Raw genomic sequence first — 21,989 nt, 5'->3', positions numbered from 1 at the left:
GTGATTTTGCTAATGTCGTGAATCCTAATGTAAATAAATGTCTCGTATTCCCGATGGACTTGAAGGGGTCGTGACCTACAGGTTAAGAACTGCTCTCTAGAGCATACAGTGATTTTTTTTTAAGTATAAAATAGAGTTTATTCAGGGCATGGAGAGGGGAGTCAAGAGGATAGTAGAGGCAGAGAGAGAAAGAGTAGAGAAGTAGAGGCTGGCCGTGAGCACCTGAAGATGGGATGGGGGAGGGAACGAGAGGGAAGGGGTGAGGGGACAGACCCGGGAGCAGGAAGGCAAGAGCAAGAGACAGTGTTTCTTTTTGACCCTGTGACTCTGTATTCTCGTATTTAGTTCTCTCAACAAAGGCTTGATACCTGTAAATCAGGTTGGCCTCGAACTCAGGGATCCACATGCCTCTGCCTCCAGAGTGCCGGGATCAAATGAGTGTGCCACTAAGCTTCGCTTTTTTTCTCATTTTAAAATTTTAATTCGATGCCAATAGCTGTAGCCCACATAACAAAAACCCGTTGGGCTTCTTGGTCATTTTAAAGATGTACTGGAAACAAAAATCTTTGAAAACCACTGGAACATTAAGAATGGTAGATTTTGCCGGGCGGTGGTGGCGCAAGCCTTTAATCCCAGCACTTGGGAGGCAGAGGCAGGCGGATTTCTGAGTTCGAGGCCAGCCTGGTCTACAGAGTGAGTTCCAGGACAGCCAGGGCTACACAGAGAAACCCTGTCTCGAAAAACCAAAAAAAAAAAAAATGGTAGATTTGTCTAAAAACAAAACACTTCTAGGCATGGTGTCCCGATGCCATTTTTGTTACTCCGGAGGCAGAGACAAGTGGATGTATCTCTGGGACTTCGAGGCCAGCCAGTTTTGGTGAGGGTCCAGGCCAGCCAAGGCTACATAAAAGAGACCTTGTCTAAAAACAAGAACAAAACGACAAAGATAAAGTTAAAAAAAAAAAAAAAAAAAAAAACAAAAAAAAAACCCGACTAATCCAAGCCATTCAGCGGAGGGAGTAAAAGAGGCTATGAAGGATGCTGTTCTGGGTAGAAGCAACTGGCATCATTTGGGCCAGAGTGGGATGCTCTTCTGTGCAGGAGCTATTGGAATCATTTGGGCCTGAGATGAGGGTGGCTTCCAGTGTCATTACTGCGACTTCTGCAAGAGAAGAAATAAGTGGGTGATTTGAAGCTTTGGGAGTGAGGTGAGTTCCTTCTGGTTAATCTAGAAACATCCTTATAGTTACGGGTGCGGGAGCAGGCTGGGGCTGGCATTTGCCACCTGCCAGACATAGTCCCAAGTGTCCTAGCTCCTGAATTTTCTAGAAGACACCGTGGGTCAGCTGAGACACCGAGCAAACCCCATCGCTGGGCTGTGCCCTGAGCTTTGGAGTTTCTCCCGTTGTTGACATGTTGAAATTGTCTGGATAAATAAGACTCTGACTTGTGGGCAGCACAGTGGGCTCCCTGGTCACTGTTCTTTCTTGCTTTAGGAGACTGTTTCCCTCTGTAACAGTCTCTTTGTCCGCTGCCTACTCTCATGGTTTGATGGCACCCCACTTTACTCTGTAATAAATCCTGATTGTCCTCTGCTCTTTAAAAATAAAAATTTAAGCTGGGGGATGCTTAGCAGGCAGACTCAATCACAGGCTTGAATGTGATCCAGGATCCTACAGGGTTCTGGGAAAAAAACTGCTTCCCTAGAGTTGTCCTCTGATACCAACCAGGTGTGGTAACACACCCCACACATTCATACACACTCACAAGGGAAGCGCTTTAAGAAGAAGAAAGATGGGCTAGTGGGGTGGCTCAGGAGGTAAAGGTACTTGCCGTTCTGAGTTTGATCCCCAAGACCCACAGGGTAGAAGAAGGAGAAAACCAACTCCCACAAACGGTTTTTGACCTCCACATGTCTGCTGTGGTATACACAGTCCCACACAAAGAAATGTAACTTCTAAAACTGACAAAGGTCCAGTAATTGAGTGTGATAACACTCCATTAATCCTAACACATAGGAGGTGGAGGGAGGAGGAGGAAGAATTTTAAGATTATCCTCAAAAACCTGGCAGTGGTGGCACACACCATTAATCCTAAGAAGGAGGCAAGCAGATCTGTTAGTTCGAGGCCAGCCTGGTCTGCAGAGTGAGTTCCAGGACAGCCAGGGCTACACAGAGAAACTCTGTCTCAAAAAAAAAAAAAAAGCCAAGGTAGAGGCCATGGGGTGTGTTTCATCTTCAAGCAAGTTGAGGGCAGCCTGAACTACACCAGACCTGTATCAACAAAAATGTAATAAATGTATAAAAATGTATGATTAAATGTCGCCTATTTCATTTTACTCCTCTCTCCACCATGAGCCAAGGTTTCTGGGTAGCAGCCTAGAACTCAAGATAGAACTCAAGATCCTACACGAGTCTCTGAAGTACTATTCCTGGAAACACTGGCCAACACACCTGGCTTTTTTTTTTTTTTTTTTTTTTTCCCCCTTTTTTAAATGTAGCTACTAATTCTTTCAATTTATGTGTGTGTTACATCTCTAATGGATGGAACTGCCTGAGTAATTTTTAAAATCACTACTCCTAAGGAAACAGATCCAGGTCTGAGGTGAACTACACTGAAAATGAGGAAGGATTCAGACCAGGTGTGTGTGAAGCAGGTGTGTGTGAAGTCACACCTGGCTCTGCAGCCTGCGTCCCTCCCCAGAGTAACCAGCAGGAGGAGGTAAAGCCCAGAAGTGGGGCACTGTTACCTTTGACTCTCTGGGAAGGGTCAGGCTGGCAGGCGTGACCTTCTCCTTTGAGACTCCAGGCATCATCAGGTAGGCAGCTATGGGAAACAGATTGGGAAGATGTGGGCTTGCCAGAGGGAGAAGGAAGTGGGTCAGACTTCAGAGAGTGGGCAGGGTATGTCCTGTGAGGACAGGCCTCACACTTACCCAGCCAGCCTAGTGCCTTGATGAATCCCAGAAGGAGAAAAGCAGACAGGAACAGGCCTACGCTGTCCTCGACTGAGGGCCCGGAGAAGCCTAGCAAACAGAAGCAGTGCAAATGAGCTTGGTGGTTCCCAGGGCTCACCCTGGTTCAGAGGTCCCCCTGGCAATTACCTGCCACCTCCAGGGTGACTTCAGCACTGCGCCCGGATGCTGGCAGGCTAGGGTGGTGCACCTGACAGGCATAGCGAACTCCATGCTGCTTGGCAGTGACTGGGGGTAGCTGCAAGTGCCCAGACTGGCTGACAGAGCCATCGGAATGGTGTCGGACGGTGGAGAGCCACGTCTTTCCCTCAACCTTTCTAGAACTTCCTTCTGGGCCACCTCTGAGCTCCCATTTCACCTCCAGGCCCTCCGCAGGGTAGAAGTGGGACGCAAGACAGAACAGTTCTGGGGGTGACTCTCCTGGGGCAGCCCACACAAGGGGTGCCGGTGTTAGAGACACTCTGGGGGGCTCTGAAGAAAGAACAGGAAAGGAAACTGAGGGAATCCACCTCCTTCAGTTGTCTGTCTCCCCTTAGAACTTCACAACAACCCCATGCTAAAGCTTCCGGATGCCTGAGACTCCCAGCTATGCTCAGTATCATCCCTCCCCGCTGCCACGGTGTTCCCCAACTCACTGTGCACAGTCAGCTCCAGGGAGACCTGTCCTTGCAGATAGGGCAGGTGTACAGTAGCCAGGTAGACGCCCTCCTGAGAAGGCTTCACGGCAGGCAGCCAGAAGGTCCCGTTCCCAGTCCACGGCCCCCAGGGCTCATCATCGTCCCAAGCAGCAAACGCTGCAGCCTTTTCCTGGGCTGGTGGCATTTGCCCAGCCAGCCCAGGAGTTGCAGCCAGCAGCAGGTAACCCTTTCCCCTGTGCTGGCGTCGCCACTCCAGCCCGAAGGGAGGAGGACCTGCGGCCAGAGAAGGACCATCTTCCAGAGCGGGCGGCGCGTAGGCAAAGCTCAGGTCCAGCACTGCATCCTTTCCCAGTTGGACTCGAGGGGCGGGGCTGTGGGTGAGGACAGTCAGCACCGCTGGGAAGAAAGGAAAAGGGGAAGCAGAGCTCAGGGCCATCCAAGCTCCAGTTTACCCACGCTTCAGAGTTGATACTACTACTGTAAGGCTAAATCAAGGTGATGGGGGAGCGGGGAATCACAGCCCTGGAGATTCTGTGCTGAGCACGCTGCCAACCAAGATTCTCAAATTCTATAGATGGCCGGGATCTAGACACACCAGAAAAGGGCATCAGATCCCATTACAGATGGTTGTGAGCCACCACGTGGTTGCTGAGAATTGAACTCAGGACCTCTGGAAGAGCAGTCAGTGCTCTTAACCGCTGAGCCATCTCCAGCCCTTATTTTTTACTTTCCTACATTTTTACTGACTCATTTGTTGTGTATCTGTATTCCTGCATGGTGTGCTTGTGGAGGTCAGAGGACTTCCCAGACGGACAGAGTGAGGACAGTGTGGGTCCTGGATGAAGCTCACTTCATCAGCCTGGCAGTGAGGGCCTTTACCCAGTCACCTCCGTGACCATGCAGGGCTCCTGCTGTTTGTTTTTGAGGTTGTATTTTAATTACAGCGTCCCTCACTGGCCTCCCATATCCCCCCCCTTCAAATTCCTGACCTCTTTTATTGCTACTGTGTACATATTTGTATGTGTATATGCATGTGTATATTCCTAGTACAACCTGCCTATAACATGTGTCTAACAAGTGGTTAGAACTGCGTGCTGTGTGCACTAAGTATTAAGGAAAACAGACTCAACGCTGGCTATGCAGCGCCACGCCCAATTGTGTGTCCAGCACGAGCAAGGCCTGGCACTGGGTTCCCAGACATTCCAACAAGAAGGAGACTAACCAGGGCTGGAGAGATGGCGCAGCGGTTAAGAGTGCTGACTTCCCTTCCAGAGGTCCTGAGTTCAATTCCCAGCAACCACACAGTGGCTCACAACCATCTGTAATGGGATCTGCTGCAGGATCCACTGCCCTCTTCTGGTGAGTCTCAAGACAGTGTACTCATATGCATAAATCAGAAGGAGATGATTTCCTACCCTAGTGTTCTGTGAAAACATAGCCATCCAGGTAGGGTGGCCTAAGCCTGCTGCAGCAGCTTTCTGGAAGGTGAGGTAGGAGAGTCCTCAACTGACCACTGACCTGCCTGGGCCACACAGTGAGGGCAAAGGAAGTCTGCTTAGTAGCTGACCTTGTGTCTCAACCAAAAACTGCCAGAGGCTGGGGCTGAGGTTTGGTGGTACAGAGCTCCCTAGTGTGCACAGACTCTGGCTCAGTTCCCTGGGGGCAGGCAGGTGACACAGCAACAAATAAAGCCACTTTCCTGATTCTCTCTTCTTATATATGAGATTTTAAATGATTTCTTTTATGTGCATTGGTGTTTTGCCTGTATGTCTGTGTGAGGGTGCCAGATCCCGAGGATGGAGCTGTGAGCTGCCGTGTGGTTGCTGGGAATTGAACCCCGACCCTCTGGAAGATCAGCCAGTCCTCTTAACTGATGAGCCATCTACCCAACCCTGTTTTCATGAATTTCTAATCAAGCAGAAGTGACCTGAAAGGGACTTGATGAGGAAGACAGGACATAACAACTTGATTTCACCCCAAGAGTCTATGAGAAGCAGTCTTCCAGAATCAGCCCTGCCTCTGAGCACCCCCGGAGCTCAGACAAGAGCCTAGAGAGATGACTTTAAACCACAAACTGCACTTCTGAGGATCCAAGCTCGGTTCCCAGCACCCATGCTCACAACCACCTGTAACCCAGCTCCCGAGGATCCAACCTCTTCTGGATTCCCTGGGCAGCTGCACTCACATGCACATACCCGGACACACACACACATAAAACGAGAACTTTATATACAGCTAAACAACTAATACAGTCACTGAGCCACACACTCCGGCCCTGCAGAAGGCACACGGGTTTCGACAGGTCTAGAGGCACGGTGAGTCTACATCTGGTGACCTGTCGCTGAGCACCCAGGGCCACCCTGTAACAGGGATCCACATGCCTGAACTTTCAGTATGTTCTTTGCTGGTTATCTGGAGCTTGATCTGGGAAACACGAAGTCCTAACTTTTTCTTGGTGCTAATTACATTCATTGGTTCAGTGAATTGCTGCACATAGACTTGCTTCGATGTCACAGAGTAGCTGGGAAAATAGATCCTACTTTTTACAGTTGGAACAAACAGACCCACAGGGCAAAGGTTGCCACCAACATCCCACATGAAGACCGCAGTGTGAGGTCCAGTTCTCTTGAGAGAACTACGTCCTCACGATGGGTCTGCACAGGAGGAGCTAAGAATGTGGTGCTGCCAGACTGTCCCCATTAGGAGATTTCAAAAGATGAAGGCAAAGCACACAGAAGTTTGGTGAGAGTATTTGCTAAAAACACCAGAAATGGAGAAAGCTGATGATTCTATCTACCTGTGAGTTGATGTCCAGGGAGAAGAGCAAGCGCTCATAGACACTCAAGACAGGTCTACCCCATTTCTGCATGCCTGCCCATGGAGCTTCCCCTTCCCCTGTCCAGCACAGCAAAGTGGTGGGCCTCTGGGAACTCAAACTGGACTATTTAGCAAGTGAGTGGCCTGTGCAGTCTCCCTTCTGCCCACTAGAGGCCACTGTCCAAAAAGGGACCAAAGACCATGGCCACGAGCCTTAAGAAGAGGTTCCTTGCTGGACTTGATTATCGCTAGGCTCCAGTGGGCTTTGAAGAGACTCAAAGTGTGATTTTTGAAACCTGGAGTGAGTGCAGAAAAAAAATCCGGGTGTTGGGACTCCCTAACCTTACGAGTTTCTCAAATTCTGGTATCTGGAAACCGACACCCTGAACGCCTCCCCAACCCCTCTACAAAGCCCCGCCCCCAAACCACAGTAGCTTTCAGGTTTACTCTCCGCCTTCAATGAAAGGTGAAGATATAAAGTCTAACCAACTCCCTTAACAAAAGTGTGTGTGTGTGTATGTATATGTGTGTATATACACACACATATATATCAGCATATATATATGTACACACATATATGTATGATATATATATATATATACACACATACACACACATATGTATATATACTGATCCCCAGTTGGAGAAATGACCCATTCAAACCTCTCGCCAAACTGGCCGATCTAGACCCTTAAAAACCATCTCCTGCTCCTCTTCTTCTTGGCTACCTGTTGTCATGGTGATGAGGACAGGCTCCTGCTGAGGCTCCAGCTGTGATCTCAGCAGGCTGGAGAGGCTGAAGACTGAGCTGGATACGCTGACCTGCAGCCAATCCCCGTCCAGGGCCCGCGGGCAGCTCCGCTGCGGAATCAGACCTCTAGCCCACTTCGCCGAGGCGGGGAACGGGATGAAGCAGCTCAACTCGCAGTGTGGGGTGGGGGCGCCTGCGGGGTACCGCCTGAAAGCAGCCAGGAGCATTCCCGCGGGGTCTGCGGAACCGAAAAGGGTGTGACCGTAGCCCCGGCTGGAAACGCGCCCACTGCACACAGGCCGGAAGACACAGACTAGCAGAGTAGTGAGCGACTTAGCACCCAAACTTATTTACAGAAGGGAAACCCGAGGCCCGGGGTCCCTACGTGAGCTAAGAGGAGGCCATAGATGCAGGTGAGTCCCGAAGACTCACCATCCACCTTGAAGTATAGCTTAGGGTCAAGATCTGGCCGGGGCGGTGGTCCCCTGGGTCCATGGCGCAGTAGCAATGCGGCAGGTTTCTTGGACAAGCCACCCCCACCTGCATCCTCCACGAACCAGCACTCGATCGCCTCTGGTCCAGCCGAGACGACGGTCGCCAGGCCTGGGGGAGGGGCTCCGGTGACCAGGCGGCCACAGGGTGTCCGGCGACCGGCCCGCCCCTTCAGACCCGCCACGGGACCGCCTCCCTCTCCTTCCCAGCGTGTCCTTTCCTGAACAAGAAGTGGGGTCTGCTCACCCAGTGCCACGGCCACGAGCAGAGGCAGAGGCTTCATGGTGCTGCGATCTCCCCTACCAAGTCTCTTCTTCCTTTCACTTTCATTTTCCCTCAAAGGCCCGGGTGAGGAACTGGAAAGTCCCCGCCCGGGTCAGGTGAGGGCGTGACTGCAAGTTGGAGGAACACCGCCCACAAGGGCCAGACAGAGATGCCGAAACCCTGCCTCCGGCTCTCCCACCACTCCTCATCCTGCGCCCACCCCGTGGACCACCGCACAGCGTGGAAACTTTGAGCCCTTTAGCAGCCTAGGCTCCGCCCTTCGGCTGCGTCCTCTCAGCGCCACCTCCCTTAGAACCATCCTCCCGCGTTCCCAGACCTGTTGCCAGGTCCCAGCAAACACAGAGGGGTGTTGGGAAGCCAAGTGAAGTGACCAATAAATATTTTAATCACCGTTAAAAATTAAGACCTATACTACCCGGCTCACTCCTTGTTGCCACCCCACTTTCATGACAACCCGATTTGAGATCCCCATGGCAAGAGTGGGGGTAGTACAGAAATAAGGGGCGCATCCTTTCAGAGGAGAAAGGACAATCGGTAAGACTCAAAGGCCTCATCCCACAACACAAACACAGACCTCAGGCACAAACTAGCACAACCTGACTGTTGGCCCTGTGACTCCAGGATGCTCAAAAGGTCCCTTTTCCATCCCCTCACCGTGTTAGCACTACTCCGTGAAGGTGGGGCTCTGGTGTGCTCAAGGGAAAAGGAAAAAACAAAAAACGGCTTAGTTCCAGAGGTATCGAGGAAGGGGCTGAGGAATAAATAGAACGGGCTGGCGATGGTGCAACCTATGCCCTTCTCTAGAATATATACAAGTTCACAGAAGTAAGGGAAGACTGTTGGGTGGGGGGAACCCCGGGAGCCACGTTGCCCTTAGACTAAGCTCCCCACTGCCTGCCCTTCAGTGTGCTGCTCCTCCACCCCCACTGAAATCCATCTCCACTTTGTGCACGCTGGGTGGAGACCAGACACGCCTGTGGGACGGGGGTGTGGCCGAATTAGCCTCATCGCCACTGCCCCCGCCCACTGCGGAAGACTCCCTCTTGGGTTGCAATGCTGTCCCAGAAGGTGCCCCGGATCCAGGTCCAGGTACCGATCCGGCCCCGCCCACGCCCATCCGGTGCCGGCGCTCACAGTGTCCTCGGTGTCGCATGAAACTGTCCCGCCACATGAACTTCTTGGCGCAGACACTGCATTCATACGGCTTGAGGCCTGTGTGCGTCTTCATGTGCTCCGTCAGGTGGTGTTTCATCTTGAACTTTTTGTTGCACACGGGGCAGTCAAAGGGTCGCAGGTTGAGATGCATATTCACGTGCCGGTCCCTCATACTCTTATGTGAGAAAGCTTTCCCACAGTGGCACAGGAAGATCTTATTGCCGTCGCTGTTGCCTGTCCCTCCAGGGGCCCCGCCAGAGCCACTTGGTATGCCCAGCCCCACCGCGGAGGTGCCCCCCAGGGTCACTGCCCCGTGTTCTGCTGTAGTCCCTGGCGGCTGGCCTGGAGCCTGCGAAGAGGAGGATGGGAAAACCAAGATCTGGTTGCCCGGCACATCCAATGGAAGGAGGGGGCGTGGAGGGTGGGTGAGGGCATAGGAGGAAGGGGTGGGTCCTCCGGGGTCATCAAGCCCTGCCCCCGAGCCCCCACCCTCATAGGGGCCAAAGTCATTAGAGGATTCACAGAAGTTGACCTGTTCCTCCCCCTTGTCCGCAGGCTCCGTCAAGGTCCGAACGTCACTGATACTGAGGGTAGCCTCGGGCTCTCCCCCTGCAGGGACCCCCGAGCCACCCCCCAGTTCTTCATCCTCGTCATCCTCACAAGTCAACACCAGATCTTCCTCCTCTTCCTCATCCTCTAGATCCGGGTCTTGGTGGACCAGAGACGCCGGTGCAGGGCAATTTCTAGCTCGTTTCACATACACCCAGTGTTTCTGCGGCACCGCGCTGGCAGGCGTGCAGTTAGACCTCCGGAGCCCAGCCCCGGGGGCCACCGCCCCCCTCCCATCCCCACCGTCATCGCAGAGCTCATCCGCCTCCAGCAGCAACTTCCCGGAGGTGGTGCCCGCACTGCCAACCACGGGGACTGGGAACACCGGGCCACCATCTCGACGGTTCCCACTACCTGCTGCCGAGGCCACAAACGCATCCTGGGAGGAAGAGAACTCAGTGGACTCCCGGGGGCTGAAGTAGTTGCTACTGCTGGGAGACTGATTCTCGCTGGCCCGGCTGGAGGTGTGGGAGCGTACGGAGCCTACGGTGGCGGGGGCGACAGTCCCCCCACTCCCTGAGGGGACACCGGCACAAGGGACAGAGGCAGAGGGGGCTGCAGCAGTCGTGACAGTGGTCGCTGGGGCTGAGGACCGACCCTCCCGAAGGAGTTCTGTGCACTTATCCACAATGTGCCACATCTGGAGGACCGACCCCACTGTCAGGAAGTTGACAATGTCCGCCGCAGCCATGCTGAGGCGGCCCGTGTACGCTGAGGCCAGGACAGTCTCGAAAGCGCCTGGGTCCATGACGCTTGGCAGTGAGATGGAAGTCATGCCTTTGAGTAGGACCTGGTCGTGGAAGTAAGGAGAGGAGGCAGCCAAGACCGCCCTGTGAGCACGGAACTCCCGTCCCTGCACGCGGATGGACACATCGCAGAGCTGACCCTGGAGACGCTGCTGGTTGAGGGACTCCAGGAGGGCACTGGTCACCTCAGGGAAGGACACGTGTACCACTGCAGCTGCCGGCAGAGGCAGTGGCGGTGGAGCCAGCGACAGAGGCAGTGGGAGAGTGGCCCCACTGGGTGACAGAGGAGATGGCTCCATGTTGAGGAAGGAGATACCCCCCCAGCCACAGGAACAACGGAAAGAAGAGGGCGGCCGGGGGGGTCTCTAGGGGAAAACAAGAAAGAATAATAGCATTTTGAAAAGACATAGCCCATCACAGCATTTAAAAAAAAAAAAAAAACACCACTGAGATAGGTACACCTGTCAACCCCATGGTACAGATGGGGCAACTGAGGCTCAGAATTATTAAAACACCCAAGTACAACAATCAGACGACATCAAACCGCAGCGCTAGCAAAGAAAGTATTCCAACGCCGAGCTCAGTACTCCTTCCTGGGTCAGGAAATAGGGGGCTCTCGGGGAATGGGTGTCTGTCCTAGTCTACAGCTGCCCGACAGCCTCACTTTCAAAAAACGCCCCTCCTGGGTGTTACCCACCAATTTTCTTGGGGTGAAGGGGTGTCCTCCACAGTTCTCAAGCTCCGCCCCCGACAACCCCCGGTTAATCCCCGACTCCGCCCCTTCAGGACCCTCCAGTGCTCCGCCCCCTAGATCCCCGACCCCGCCTCGTATTTGCCCCCGCCCCCGAACCCCGCCCCCCACTCCTCCCCAATCGCGCCCTTGGACTGTTCCCCGGCCTGAGGGGGCCCCCAGCCCCGCGCGTCCCCGCTTACCTGGCCGCGCGCCCCCGGGCCCCCCCTCACTCGGCGACCAGAGCCGCAGCCCCAGCCCCTCCCGCCGCCATCTTGTGCCGACTCCCTCCGCCCTCCGCCTCCACTCCGCCTCCCGGACCTGCGACCTTAAAGGCGCAGGCCAGCACCCCTCCTGTGCCGCTGGGCAAAATTTGACCGACACCGACACTTTTCCTTTAAAGTACCGGCTCGTCATTCCGCCTTAAAGGTACCAGGTCCCCTCTGCGGTTGAGGACTCAGGAACTGATTCGGCCGAAGCCTTCGTTCCCCTTTAATCCTACAAGCCTACCTTTTCCCATTGACCAGTACTGGCTTCCGCTCCTCAGGCTCCACCCCGAGCTCTGGACATTAGCTTGCTCGCGGGATCTAACAGCCCTTTTCCCAGCATATGACAGAACCATGAAGCCCCGCCCCCTTCCTCCGGGCCTGGATTGGCCAAATAACCTTGAGTCAGCCCCTGATTGGCCTTTCCACTCATACCGCTCAAACTGAGAAAGTAAAGCGGCTTAAGAAGGCTTCGGAAGCACTTATCTTTTCAAGTGCCTTGGGGAAAGCTCAGGGAAGGGGAAGGGTGAGGGGGCATCCAGGTGACAGCTGTCACAGGAGAAAGACAAAGAATACAATAAAAAGAAATTCATTGTTTATTAATGTCTGTGTAAAACTTAAAACATCTGATTTTTTTGTTGTTGTTAAAAGAAACACCACCAAAACGGGAGGAGCTCCGTCCATCTTTTGCTCCGTCAACTTCCAACAGCCATACAAAACCTTCTGGATGCTGGAGGTGCAGGGACTGCTAATCAGAGTCTGAGAGCACGATGATCTCCTCGGGGTCACACTGTGTGGCCACACTCTGCAGACAAGTCATGGAGAAGGAAGGGTGAGCCAGGCATGGTAGCCCAAGCCTTTAGTCCCAGCACTGAGTTTGGGGCCAGCCTGGTCCACATACAGAGTTCTGGGACAATCAGGGCTACATAGAAAGACCCTGTCTCAAAAACAAAACAAGGCAGGCTGGAAGGCTGGAAGGCTGGAAGGCTGGAAGATGGCTCAACCACTCAGCACACTGCTGCTTTACAGAAGACCTGTGTGTTGTGTCCAGAATTCACATGGAGACTTACTGCCTTCTCCGTGTCTCCAGATCTCGAGGATCAGACGTCCTCTTCTGGTCTCCATGAGCACCAGGCACACATGTAGCACACACACACACGCCAACAAACATGTATTTATATAAAATAAATCAGTTTGTGTTTTACATGGGCTCACTATGGAGCCTTAACTATCCTGGACTCTCGGCGTAGACCAGACTGTGGCCGTTAAGTTATAGAGATCTGTGTGCCTCGACCTCATGGGGGCTGGGGTTAAAGGAATAAGCCACTATGCTGGGCAAAATAAACCGAAACACACACACACAGCCAGTCTCTGAGACTTTGTGGGTTCTTTTTCTCCCCCTTTATCTGCCTCCATCACTAGACAGGAAAGAAGTAAGGTAGAGGAGACAGACGGGAACGTCAGTCTAATGTAAGGTAGAGGAGAGAGACAGGGACCTCAGTCTAATGTAAGGTAGAGGAGAGAGATGGGAACCTCAGTCTAATGTCTCTTTCTGTTTCTTCTTCCAGCAACACTAACAAACCACAACCAAGCCCTGGACTACCACCAACCACGCCTCTGGGAGGAGGCAGGGAGGGCCTGGCTACCATTTATATGCTCTCCTGAAAAGTTCCCAGAATTCCAAACATCACGTCACACAACCAAAGCAATGGTCTGTAGCTGGCAAAGCCACATCTCTGCTAGAGCTGGAGGCCAGTCAGTCAGCTGCAGAGGTCAGCTGGAAGCAGCTACACATCCTACACGGGTTAAAATGGCTTTTGGTTGGTTGGTTGTTTTTTTTTTTTTGAGTTTTAGACAGTTTCTCTGTGTAGCACTGGCTGTCCTGGAACTCACTCTGTAGACCAGGCTGGCCTCAAACTCAAGAGATCCTCTTGCCTCTGTCTCCCAGGACCAAAGGCATGCACTACCACCACCCAGCTCTGAGTTTTTATAAAGAAACCAAAATTCCAAAATTGTCACTACACAAGCACACATGCATGAACACATTCACGCATGCACGGCAGGTGGGAAAACAGAAGAGCAGTAGGTACGACACCCACAGAGAGTGAAAGAGTGAGAACGAACTATCAGGACGCCACCCCAACCTACCTTATAAATACACGACCGGAGAGACCGAGACTGGGGGATCTGGAGAACCAGGGATGGAGAAGGGCTGCACAGGGAACTGGTCACCAGTTCATGGCTGGGAGAGTCCACCCTTGTGGAGGAATCAGCGACAGGGGCCACAGAGGCCACGGGGGGAGACAGAGTAGGCAGGAAGCCCGACTCCTGCCCACTGGTCTGCTGTGCCATCTGCTTTTTTATATAGCTAAGGACAGAGGAGAAATGACAGACAGGGCCTGAGACCACAGGGAGACCTAGAACCTGCCTCCTTGCCTGCCTTCTTCCTCACCCGATGTTACCTGTTTTCTAATGGTCCAGATTCCAGTTGCTTCTTTTCCTTCCGAAATCTCTTGCTTGGGGGACTGTCATCGTGCCAAGTGTGAGAAGAGACACGCCCATTGAAGGATGTAGAGGTAACCACAGCTGCCCCATTTTCCAAGATGTTGGGGAGGGAATCTTCTGACTTTTCCCTGGTAATGTCCCTTTCCTCAGGGGAAGGGGTGGTATCCTCAGGTAAAGCTTCAATCTCTAGTCCAAAAAGCTGGGACACAGGACTCTCTTCCCCCAGGAGCAGCAGCTCTTGGAGCTTTTCTCCACTGCTTTCAGCATCGGTGCTGGGAGGGTCCAGGAAGGCTCCTGGCGGTGATGCTGGCATCTTTGTCAGTCCTCTGTTTTGCTGCTCCTCCAGGGACCTGAGCCCTTCTGTGGGTTCTGAGTTCCTTCTAGGGAAAATGTGCAAAGGGGATGTGGGACTCTTATCTCCTTCATTATCTGGAAGAGAAAAGGGGAGGGGTAGATGAGGAACAGGGATCAAGCAGACTGTGCAAAAGACGGAGGAGGAGGAAGGAAAGGCTCAAGGGGGAACTTATGTCCGACAGAACAGAACTAACACCACAGGGGTGCTCCCCACAGGGGTGCTCCCTACAGGGGAGCTCCATTTACGCATATACCTCCTTCTTCCTCTTCTTCATCATCCCCCTGATCTTCCTGCAACTGTTCTAGATTCTCATCTTCATCTTCAGTGACCTCTTCCTCATCCTCCTCCTCTTCCTCCTCCTCCTCACTTTCCTCGTCGTCTCCGTCATCATCAGTCTCATCTTTGGAGGTAGTAGGGCACTCCTGGGATGCCATTCCACTAGGACCCTGGGGGAAAGAGGAGTCTCTTTTAAGGAATCCCTTGCCCCAGAGGTTTTGGTAGCATGAAGACTTGACTCTGGGACCTCAGTAATGGGGCAAGCACATCCCCAGTGTTCTTTCCTTGCTTCCTACGATGCTCTAGGAGTCACCCTGGAGTCCCTGGTGGCAGTGCAGGGTGAAGACAAGATCTGACAGGTGTTAACCCTTTCATACCTCACCAGACTCCGAGGAGGCTTTGGGGAGGTCTGATGATTGGGAAGCAGTGCCTAAGAGCCGGGCCCGTCTCCTCTGTCTCTCGCCCTCCTCGGTCTTGTCTTGCATCATGGCATACTTGGAGATGACCTCATCCAGCCGGCTCATGGCCAAGGTTCGATTCTCCCGAAGGCGTCGAGCCAATGTGGGATCAGACAGGGCGGGGTCAATGCCTGTGTGGGAAAATGATCAGAGAACCCCATCCCAATCCTATAAGGGATTAGAGATGCCTCCATTCAACCTGAAGGAGGCATCGCAGGAGCTTCCTACCTGGCCTATAGTCATCTGTAAGGTGGCAACCAAAGTTGTAGATGAGATCCAAGTGGCGCCGCTCCTGCAACCTGACACCCACATCACGGAAGGCATCCTGAGCCAGGAGCTGAAGCTGCTGCCTGGGAAGGCCCAGACTGTGGCGGGTGGCTGCCTTCTCCACTGCTCTCAGCACATCTCCATAGTCCGGGAAAGTATCAGGGCCCGGCTTGTTGATGAGCCGCTCAATGCGCCTGTTGACCTCTGGGTACCTGGTGCCTCTGTAAGGAATTCGCTGCTCTATGACCCGCCCAGTCAGAGAAGAGCAATCCTTCAACTCACACAGGCGCCCAAAGAGGCGGATCAGTTTCCTCTTCAAGCGGGCCTCCTGCATATATGAGGAGTCTGGGTCATCCAGCTCTGACAGATCCAACTCCTTTTCCTGTAGCCGCCGGATCTCCACGACATACAGTGCCAGCAGTTGCTCCAAGCGCTGGATCTGCCTCCGGGAACCACGAGTCCTTGAGGCCTCAGAGGCGGTGCTTTCAGTGTTTGTGGGGTTGGAAGGGGGATCCGTGGGAGGGTTATCACCAGCCGACTCACTGGCCGCTGAGGCTGCAGGAGCTAAGTTCAACTTCTTCTTGACTGAGTGAGCTTTAAGAACAGTGCAGAGCTCATTAATGTAAACATAGAGCTTCGCTGGCCGGTTCCGAGACCGAGACAGAACCCTGGAGAGGATATTGCAGAACTCTGCGGAGGCCAGAAACACAGGCTGGGCGCGCTGCTGCAGTTTGTGAAGAAACGGAACCACCTCAGGGTGGTCTGATGTCTGCATCTTACACAGTTCAAGGAACTAAATGGTTCAAGGGAAGGGACAGGGAGGGAAAAAAACGGAATCAATGAGAAAGCCAGAACAATCAGCCAATCAAACACCCCCTTCCCTGGGATCTGCCCTATCACATCAGAGTGGGTCACATCTTTTTCTTTTAAGATTTATTCTATATATAAACACACTGTCACTGTCTTCAGACACACCAGAAGGCATCAGATCCTATTACAAATGGTTGTGAGCCGCCATGTAGTTGCTGGGAATTGAACTGAGAGCCTCTGGAAGAGCAGTCAGTGCTCTTAACCACTGAGACATCTCTCCAGCTCTCTGGTAGTGACTTTTAAAGATTTATAATTTATTTTATATAAGTACACTGTAGCTATCTTCAGACACAACAGAAGAGGGCATCGGACCTCATTATAGATGGTTGTGAGCCACTATATGGTTGCTGAGAATTGAACTCAGGACCTCTGGAAGAGCAACCATCTCTGCAACCCAGTGGTTCATAGGTTCACATCTTTAATCCCAGCTGTCAGGAGGCAGAGGCAGGTAGAACTCTGTGAGTTCAAGGCCAGCCTCATCTAGACAGTTCCAGGCAGTCTGGGCCACAAAGCAAAACCCTTATCTCAAAAGCAAAAGGAGCCTTCAAAGCTTACCTCCTCAAACAGCTTCTCGTTCTCCAACTTGTAGCACTTCCGGCTACCTGAGTTACTGCTCCCTCCATCCCCATGGGGCTCAGAGGGACCAGAGGCTTCTGGTCCTGGTGAGACAGGATTGGAGGGTAGGTTGGAGGACCCTGGCTGAGCGGCTACTTCATCGTCGTCATCATCATCATCATCAAGCACAATGATGCTGTCATCGGTGGCCATGGGGAAATCAAATCTCCCTGAGGAAGAGAGTGTTAGAAAGGTCAGACTTCTGGGAAGGGAAAGGAGACTTGGGAAGAGGCCCTCCTGCTTAGTCCCATCCCATCAGGTACCTCGGGTTTCAGAATAGCTTAGTCCTTTCCAAGCTGTCTTCAACGCCTGTCTTCTGCAACTACCAGTTTCAAGCAGTTCTGGGGGAAAACCTCCCGATCATCTTAAATCCTCACCCTGAACTCCAGCCCCCGCCCCGCAGTCAATTTCCTGCCTTTCGGTTGCGTTTTCCCCACTCCCTGTGAGCTGGTAAGTTTTCTTACTCCCAATCCAATGGGGTACAAGATCCCACCCACGCTGCTGTTTCAGTTTTCCTGTCTACAGGAACCAACATCCCTGTCGACACCACCTTCTGGGTTCGCCCTCCTCTCCACCTCTCGCCCTCTCGCCCTCAAACGCGACAGTCTTCTCCGACTTCTTCCTAAACTCCAACTCTTAGACTCCGAGGTTAAAAGGTTTCCCTCAAGAGCCCGGCGTCCTCCCCGCCCCTACAGTCATCTCCATGTTCCACCTACGTCAAAGCGGGACTTCAGGCTGGAGATTTTTCACCTCCGGTCCTCTCCCTCTCTCACCGCACCCCGGTTTCCCCCATTCTCGGGGACTCGTAACCGACGACGAGCCCACCCAGCTTCGGCATTCCTAATGCCGGGGCTTCCAGCCCCAGGCGAGGGCAGTCTCCAGCCTCAGCTTCCCGCCAAGTAACGCTCTCCGCGTTCCAGCCTAGGCCGCCACACTCCCCGTCAGGGCTAGCAAGGTACCATACAAGCTCGCCCCTCACACTCGTCAGCCAGGCCCTGCCGACGCTTCGCCGCCGCCACCCCCGCTCCGCGCACGACCCGGCCCCCACCTCATAAACCGTCTCTCGTGGCTCCCCTCAGCGCGGACCGCAAATCCTCACAAAGTTCCCTCCGCCTTCCTTCTCCTCCCACCCCCACCTCAGGCCCAACAACGGACCGGAAGCCGCAGAGTCTCCGCCTGCAGCACCTGAGGGCGGCCATATTGCTGCACGGAACTCAGGGCTCTTGGAACCGGAAGTGACGCTTGGCCCGCCCACCTAGGCTGCCGCTCCGGGTGCGCTGACGCCCGAGGGGGCGTGGCCTAGAACCAGGTAGATGGGGCGCGCCACGTTGCCGTACGGCACCGGCCTGCTCGGCCAGGCGTGGAGCTCTTTGCACCGGCTCTTGCCGGAGCCACTCGGCCAATCAGAAACTTCCTGCCTCAGACCTGCCTCCACCACCCCACGCCATCGGGTGGAAGGAACCCCAACCAGGTACCTAAGGAGCTAGCGTTTCTATGGCTGTGCAGAGCTCCAGGGAAAGAAATAAAATATTTTCTTTTCCTGTCCTGGGTTGGTGTAAGCCTGGAACTCCCCTACGTTGCTCTCCCTCGAGCCCCGTGTTCCACCGCCTGGAGGCGACGCGCCCCTCGAGGCTGTCCAGCCCCGGCCTCCTGGGTCAGGTGCACACACGCATGCACACACATGCATACAATTGAACTCAGCATGCTGCTCGCTTGAGATATTGTTATTATTGCAGTCGGCGACTGGCAGCTCAGTCTGCACCACTGACGTAATGACCGAGGACCCTGGTGGGAACCGTGGGCCCTCAGTTTCTCCGAGGGTCGTCCTGACAGTACAGAAGGCAGTGCTTCACGGCGGGGGTTTGCAGGGCAGGAGGTGGAGCGCGGGGTAACCTGGCGCGGGCTTGGGGAGAAGCCGTGCAAGCTGCCGCTGGGAGCGCTGGGAAACGAAATGCGGCTCGTAAAATCCCGCGGGGTGTCTCTTCCTCCTGGACAGCTGCGGAGAAAAGGAAGAGGGGGGGAAAACCACTGTGATGCTCGCCGGGCCCAGGCAGGGAGGCGAGCTCCGCAGGTGTGCTGCTGAGGAAGCCTGATAAGTCAACACCCTTTGCGGGGAGACCGCATCACCGCTGCCTGCCTTCCTCGGTGGTGGGCATCTTGCCAATTTGCAGGACCAAGCATGAAGCCCAGCTGCTCTCAGAGGACCCGAACTTCAAACTTAAACCCACCCTCCTCGCCTCCTGTCATGTCTTCTGGACTTACAGCATTTCAATTGGGGTGGGGGTAGGGGGAGCTCTCCAAGGGCTCTAGAGATAATGAAGGATTTAATTTTCATGTCCTTGGGTTTCTCAAAATGGGTTTCCCCCATCTCTTGCTCTTGCCAACTTGCTCCGGGCTCTGTCCTCTCGACTCTTACCCCTCTCCCCATTTCCTTCCCCCCTTATCTCTCCACGTGGTCATGGCTGGCCTCTTCTCTTCTCTTCTCTTCTCTTCTCCTCTCCTCTCCTCTCCTCTCCTCTCCTCTCCTCTCCTCTCCTCTCCTCTCCTCTTCTCTCTCTCTCTCTCTCTCTCTCTCTCTCCCCTACCCTGTCAACTCTCCTCCCCATGCCCTGAATAAACTCTATTCTATACTGAAAAAAAAAAAAAAATGGATTTCCCTGAGTGTATGCCTGAAATGAAGGTTCCCCATCATGAAGGTTCACAATTGTTTATATTCTGTTTTATGTGTGTGCCAGTGTAAGTCTCTACAGGCAGGACATGAGTGCAGGTGCCTGCTGAGGCCTTTAAGAGCACCTGTTGCTCTTGTAGGCTGTTTCCAGCACCTGCCTAGTGTGACTCAAAACCATCTGTAATCCTAGTTCCAGGAAATACAATAGGCTTGTGTGTGGTGAACATTCATGCAGACAGTCATCCATACACATAAAGTAAAATAAGTGTATTTTTAAAGTTAATCGTTATAAAAACTGACAGCAAGCTGAAGGAAATGGAAGAATGGGGTGGGGGAGTGGGGGAGTTAGGAAGTGAAAGAAGAAAAGTTCTGTGAAATGCTGTCATCTGGACAAGGCTGGCTTATGGCACTGACCAACTCACAGAAGCCCAGGTTACCTGCGCCAGGTAAGGGCTGTCAAGATTCCATCAGAAATGAGGAAAGGGGCTCAGGAGGATCCCCACCCATCTCTAAAGAGCTATTAGCAATTAATTGTTGAGGGAGTCTTTTTCTGCCCTGGTACATCCAGGGAGCTCCTGTAAGTAACCCCTAGGTGTACTCCTGCAAATAACCCCAATTAAACTGAATCACAAAACAAAAGAGACCGGGAAATAGAATCAGCTTGGGGGAATAAAAGCTTCCCTGGACGCTGGGCAGTGGTGGCCCACGCCTTTAATCCCAGTACTCCGGAGGCAATGGCAGGCAGATCTCTGAGGCCAGCCTAGTCTACAGAGTGAGTTCCAGGACAGCCAGGGCTACACAGAGAAACCCTGTCTCAAACAAAAACACAAAAGCTTCCCTAGGAGTGAGAGGGGGATTCAAGAGAGAAGTGAAGAGACTGGAGAAATGGTTCAGTGGTTATGACCACTGACTGCTCTTCCAGAGGTCCTGAGTTCAATTCCCAGCAACCACACAGTGGCTCACAGCCATCTGAAATGGGATCCAATGACCCTACATTTCACATTGTTTGATCCATTCTGTTCTTGTCAACAGCTCAAAGTAATTTTATGTATCTGGGATACTTTTATGTATGTGGAGTTGGGATTAGGAAGGTTCTAACCTGGAGCAGGGCTGGGAGTCTCAGGAAGGAGGATGCCAGTGTGGGGTCTTTGAAACAGTGGATAAGGTGACTAGGAACTAGAAGGCGTGGGCTCTGATGCTGAGAGGCACCCCAGACATAAGTCACTGCTGAGCCGTATGTCCCTTTTTCCAGATGCAAGGGAAACAAATCCTTTCTGCAGACAGGAACCTGTTTCACAAGTTTCTAGGGGAATTCTGGCCTTTAACTGCCAGAGACACTTCTAGAGTCCAGTTTGAGGTGGGCCAAGACTCATTTCTGTATATATGCACAGCCTAAGACCTAACATGTCCCAGCTGTATCGCTCCTGGATAGATACTCGAAGAAACCTAAGGCAGAGCACCACAGAGACACATGTACATCCATGTTTATTGCTGCAGTGATCACAATAGCCAAAAGAATGGAAGAAGCCAGCCGGCCCCTAAAACAGACAAACTGTGGTACAGATATACGATGGAGTCTTACAGCTGGGAAGAAAACTTCAACCATGATACTTGCAGGAAAACAAAAAGAAATGAAATACATTCTTAAGCAAAATAAGTTATTCAAAAGGAAAAATTACCCCCTGTATTCTCTCATATGTGGGTTCTGAAATTACACTTATATACCACATGTATATAAAGGTAGGTGTGTGTGTGTGTGTGTGTGTGTGTGTGTGTGTGTGTTGCAGTACCCACTTCAGGTGACTCACAGCCTCCTGTAATTCTAGCCCCTGGGGATCCAACACATTCTGTGGACACCTGAACCCATGTGCACATCACACCCACAGACAGACATGCAGATAAAGATAATCTTAAGAGTGTTGGCCTTAACTATCTCTTCCACCCCAATCTCTCTAACCTCTCCTTTCTCACCTCAGTAGCCAGGACAGGTTGTCTATAAGAAGATGCTCACAGTTCCAGAGCTGCCTCCTCCTCAGGGGTCCTCAGGAGCCAGTGCTGAAACTTGGCCCATGGCAGTGGCCACAGCAGTTTGTAAGCAGCCTCCAGCATCAGCAGGGTCAGGAAGAGGACCAAGAAGGTGAGGAAGATTTTGTCCAAAGCCCGCCGAAAGGGCCCCCGAGGAGGAGTGGGGCCCTGGGCAAATGCTAGGAATATGTCTCCCTCCTCCACACCACCCTCTTCCTCCCCCGCCATTTTCAAGCAGAGTGGGACAGCTGGCTAGCTCAGTGTGTGGACTGGAAGGCCTGGCTCAGCACTGCCTGGATTAAAGGGGACATGCTCTAATGAGCCTGCAGCTGCTGGGTTTGACCCTAATTCAAGAACCCAGGTAGAAAGGAGAGAAAGGCATTAAGTTTGGGGGCATTTTTTTTTTATCTCTTTATAAGTTTTATTACTTTCTGAGCGTGTTAACTCTTTCTCCCTTTACCTGGGTTCCAGGGATGGGTCCGGTGTC

General features: G+C 52.9%; 4 protein-coding genes across 10 annotated transcripts; all 4 read right to left on the bottom strand.

The window, feature by feature from the left end:
* Window positions 1–452: 452 nt before the first annotated feature.
* On the bottom strand, window positions 453–8,180 carry Tapbp (TAP binding protein). The gene is made up of 8 exons (XM_034524334.2): window positions 7,919–8,180; window positions 7,613–7,783; window positions 7,158–7,418; window positions 3,610–4,008; window positions 3,104–3,445; window positions 2,936–3,025; window positions 2,750–2,826; window positions 453–1,162 (listed from the first exon to the last, which is right to left on the bottom strand). Exons 1-8 carry the CDS (start codon window positions 7,953–7,955, stop codon window positions 1,151–1,153), a joined length of 1,389 nt encoding a protein of 462 aa, XP_034380225.1. The 5' UTR covers window positions 7,956–8,180; the 3' UTR covers window positions 453–1,150.
* A 139-nt stretch (window positions 8,181–8,319) lies between these two features.
* Window positions 8,320–11,772, bottom strand: Zbtb22 (zinc finger and BTB domain containing 22). 4 transcript variants are annotated; one of them, XM_034524322.2, is made up of 3 exons: window positions 11,401–11,506; window positions 9,645–10,832; window positions 8,320–9,461 (listed from the first exon to the last, which is right to left on the bottom strand). In XM_034524322.2, exons 2-3 carry the CDS (start codon window positions 10,764–10,766, stop codon window positions 8,859–8,861), a joined length of 1,725 nt encoding a protein of 574 aa, XP_034380213.1. In that variant the 5' UTR covers window positions 10,767–10,832; window positions 11,401–11,506; the 3' UTR covers window positions 8,320–8,858. The 4 variants fall into 4 exon arrangements, with proteins under 4 accessions (XP_034380213.1, XP_034380212.1, XP_034380211.1 ...); XM_034524321.2 differs by lacking the exon at window positions 11,401–11,506 and adding an exon at window positions 11,708–11,772 and having other exon boundaries at window positions 8,320–10,832; XM_034524320.2 differs by having other exon boundaries at window positions 8,320–10,832.
* A 264-nt stretch (window positions 11,773–12,036) lies between these two features.
* Window positions 12,037–18,020, bottom strand: Daxx (death domain associated protein). Of its 4 annotated transcripts, none has more exons than XM_034524309.2 (9): window positions 17,858–18,020; window positions 17,073–17,150; window positions 16,750–16,979; window positions 15,286–16,117; window positions 14,977–15,188; window positions 14,577–14,769; window positions 13,926–14,397; window positions 13,612–13,831; window positions 12,037–12,268 (listed from the first exon to the last, which is right to left on the bottom strand). In XM_034524309.2, the coding sequence occupies exons 3-9, from the start codon at window positions 16,960–16,962 to the stop codon at window positions 12,212–12,214; spliced, it is 2,199 nt and encodes a 732-aa protein (XP_034380200.1). In that variant the 5' UTR covers window positions 16,963–16,979; window positions 17,073–17,150; window positions 17,858–18,020; the 3' UTR covers window positions 12,037–12,211. The 4 variants fall into 4 exon arrangements, with proteins under 4 accessions (XP_034380200.1, XP_034380202.1, XP_034380201.1 ...); XM_034524311.2 differs by having other exon boundaries at window positions 17,965–17,985; XM_034524310.2 differs by lacking the exon at window positions 17,073–17,150.
* Window positions 18,021–21,484: 3,464 nt separating this feature from the next.
* On the bottom strand, window positions 21,485–21,738 carry Smim40 (small integral membrane protein 40). Its single transcript, XM_034524354.2, has one exon. It carries the CDS (start codon window positions 21,728–21,730, stop codon window positions 21,485–21,487), a length of 246 nt encoding a protein of 81 aa, XP_034380245.1. The 5' UTR covers window positions 21,731–21,738.
* Window positions 21,739–21,989: the final 251 nt, after the last annotated feature.

Source organism: Arvicanthis niloticus, chromosome 20, assembly GCF_011762505.2.
Source record: "Arvicanthis niloticus isolate mArvNil1 chromosome 20, mArvNil1.pat.X, whole genome shotgun sequence".
NCBI lineage: Eukaryota > Metazoa > Chordata > Mammalia > Rodentia > Muridae > Arvicanthis > Arvicanthis niloticus.
The sequence above is the reverse complement of the archived record's forward strand: the minus strand, read 5'-3'. Positions and strand labels throughout refer to the sequence as shown.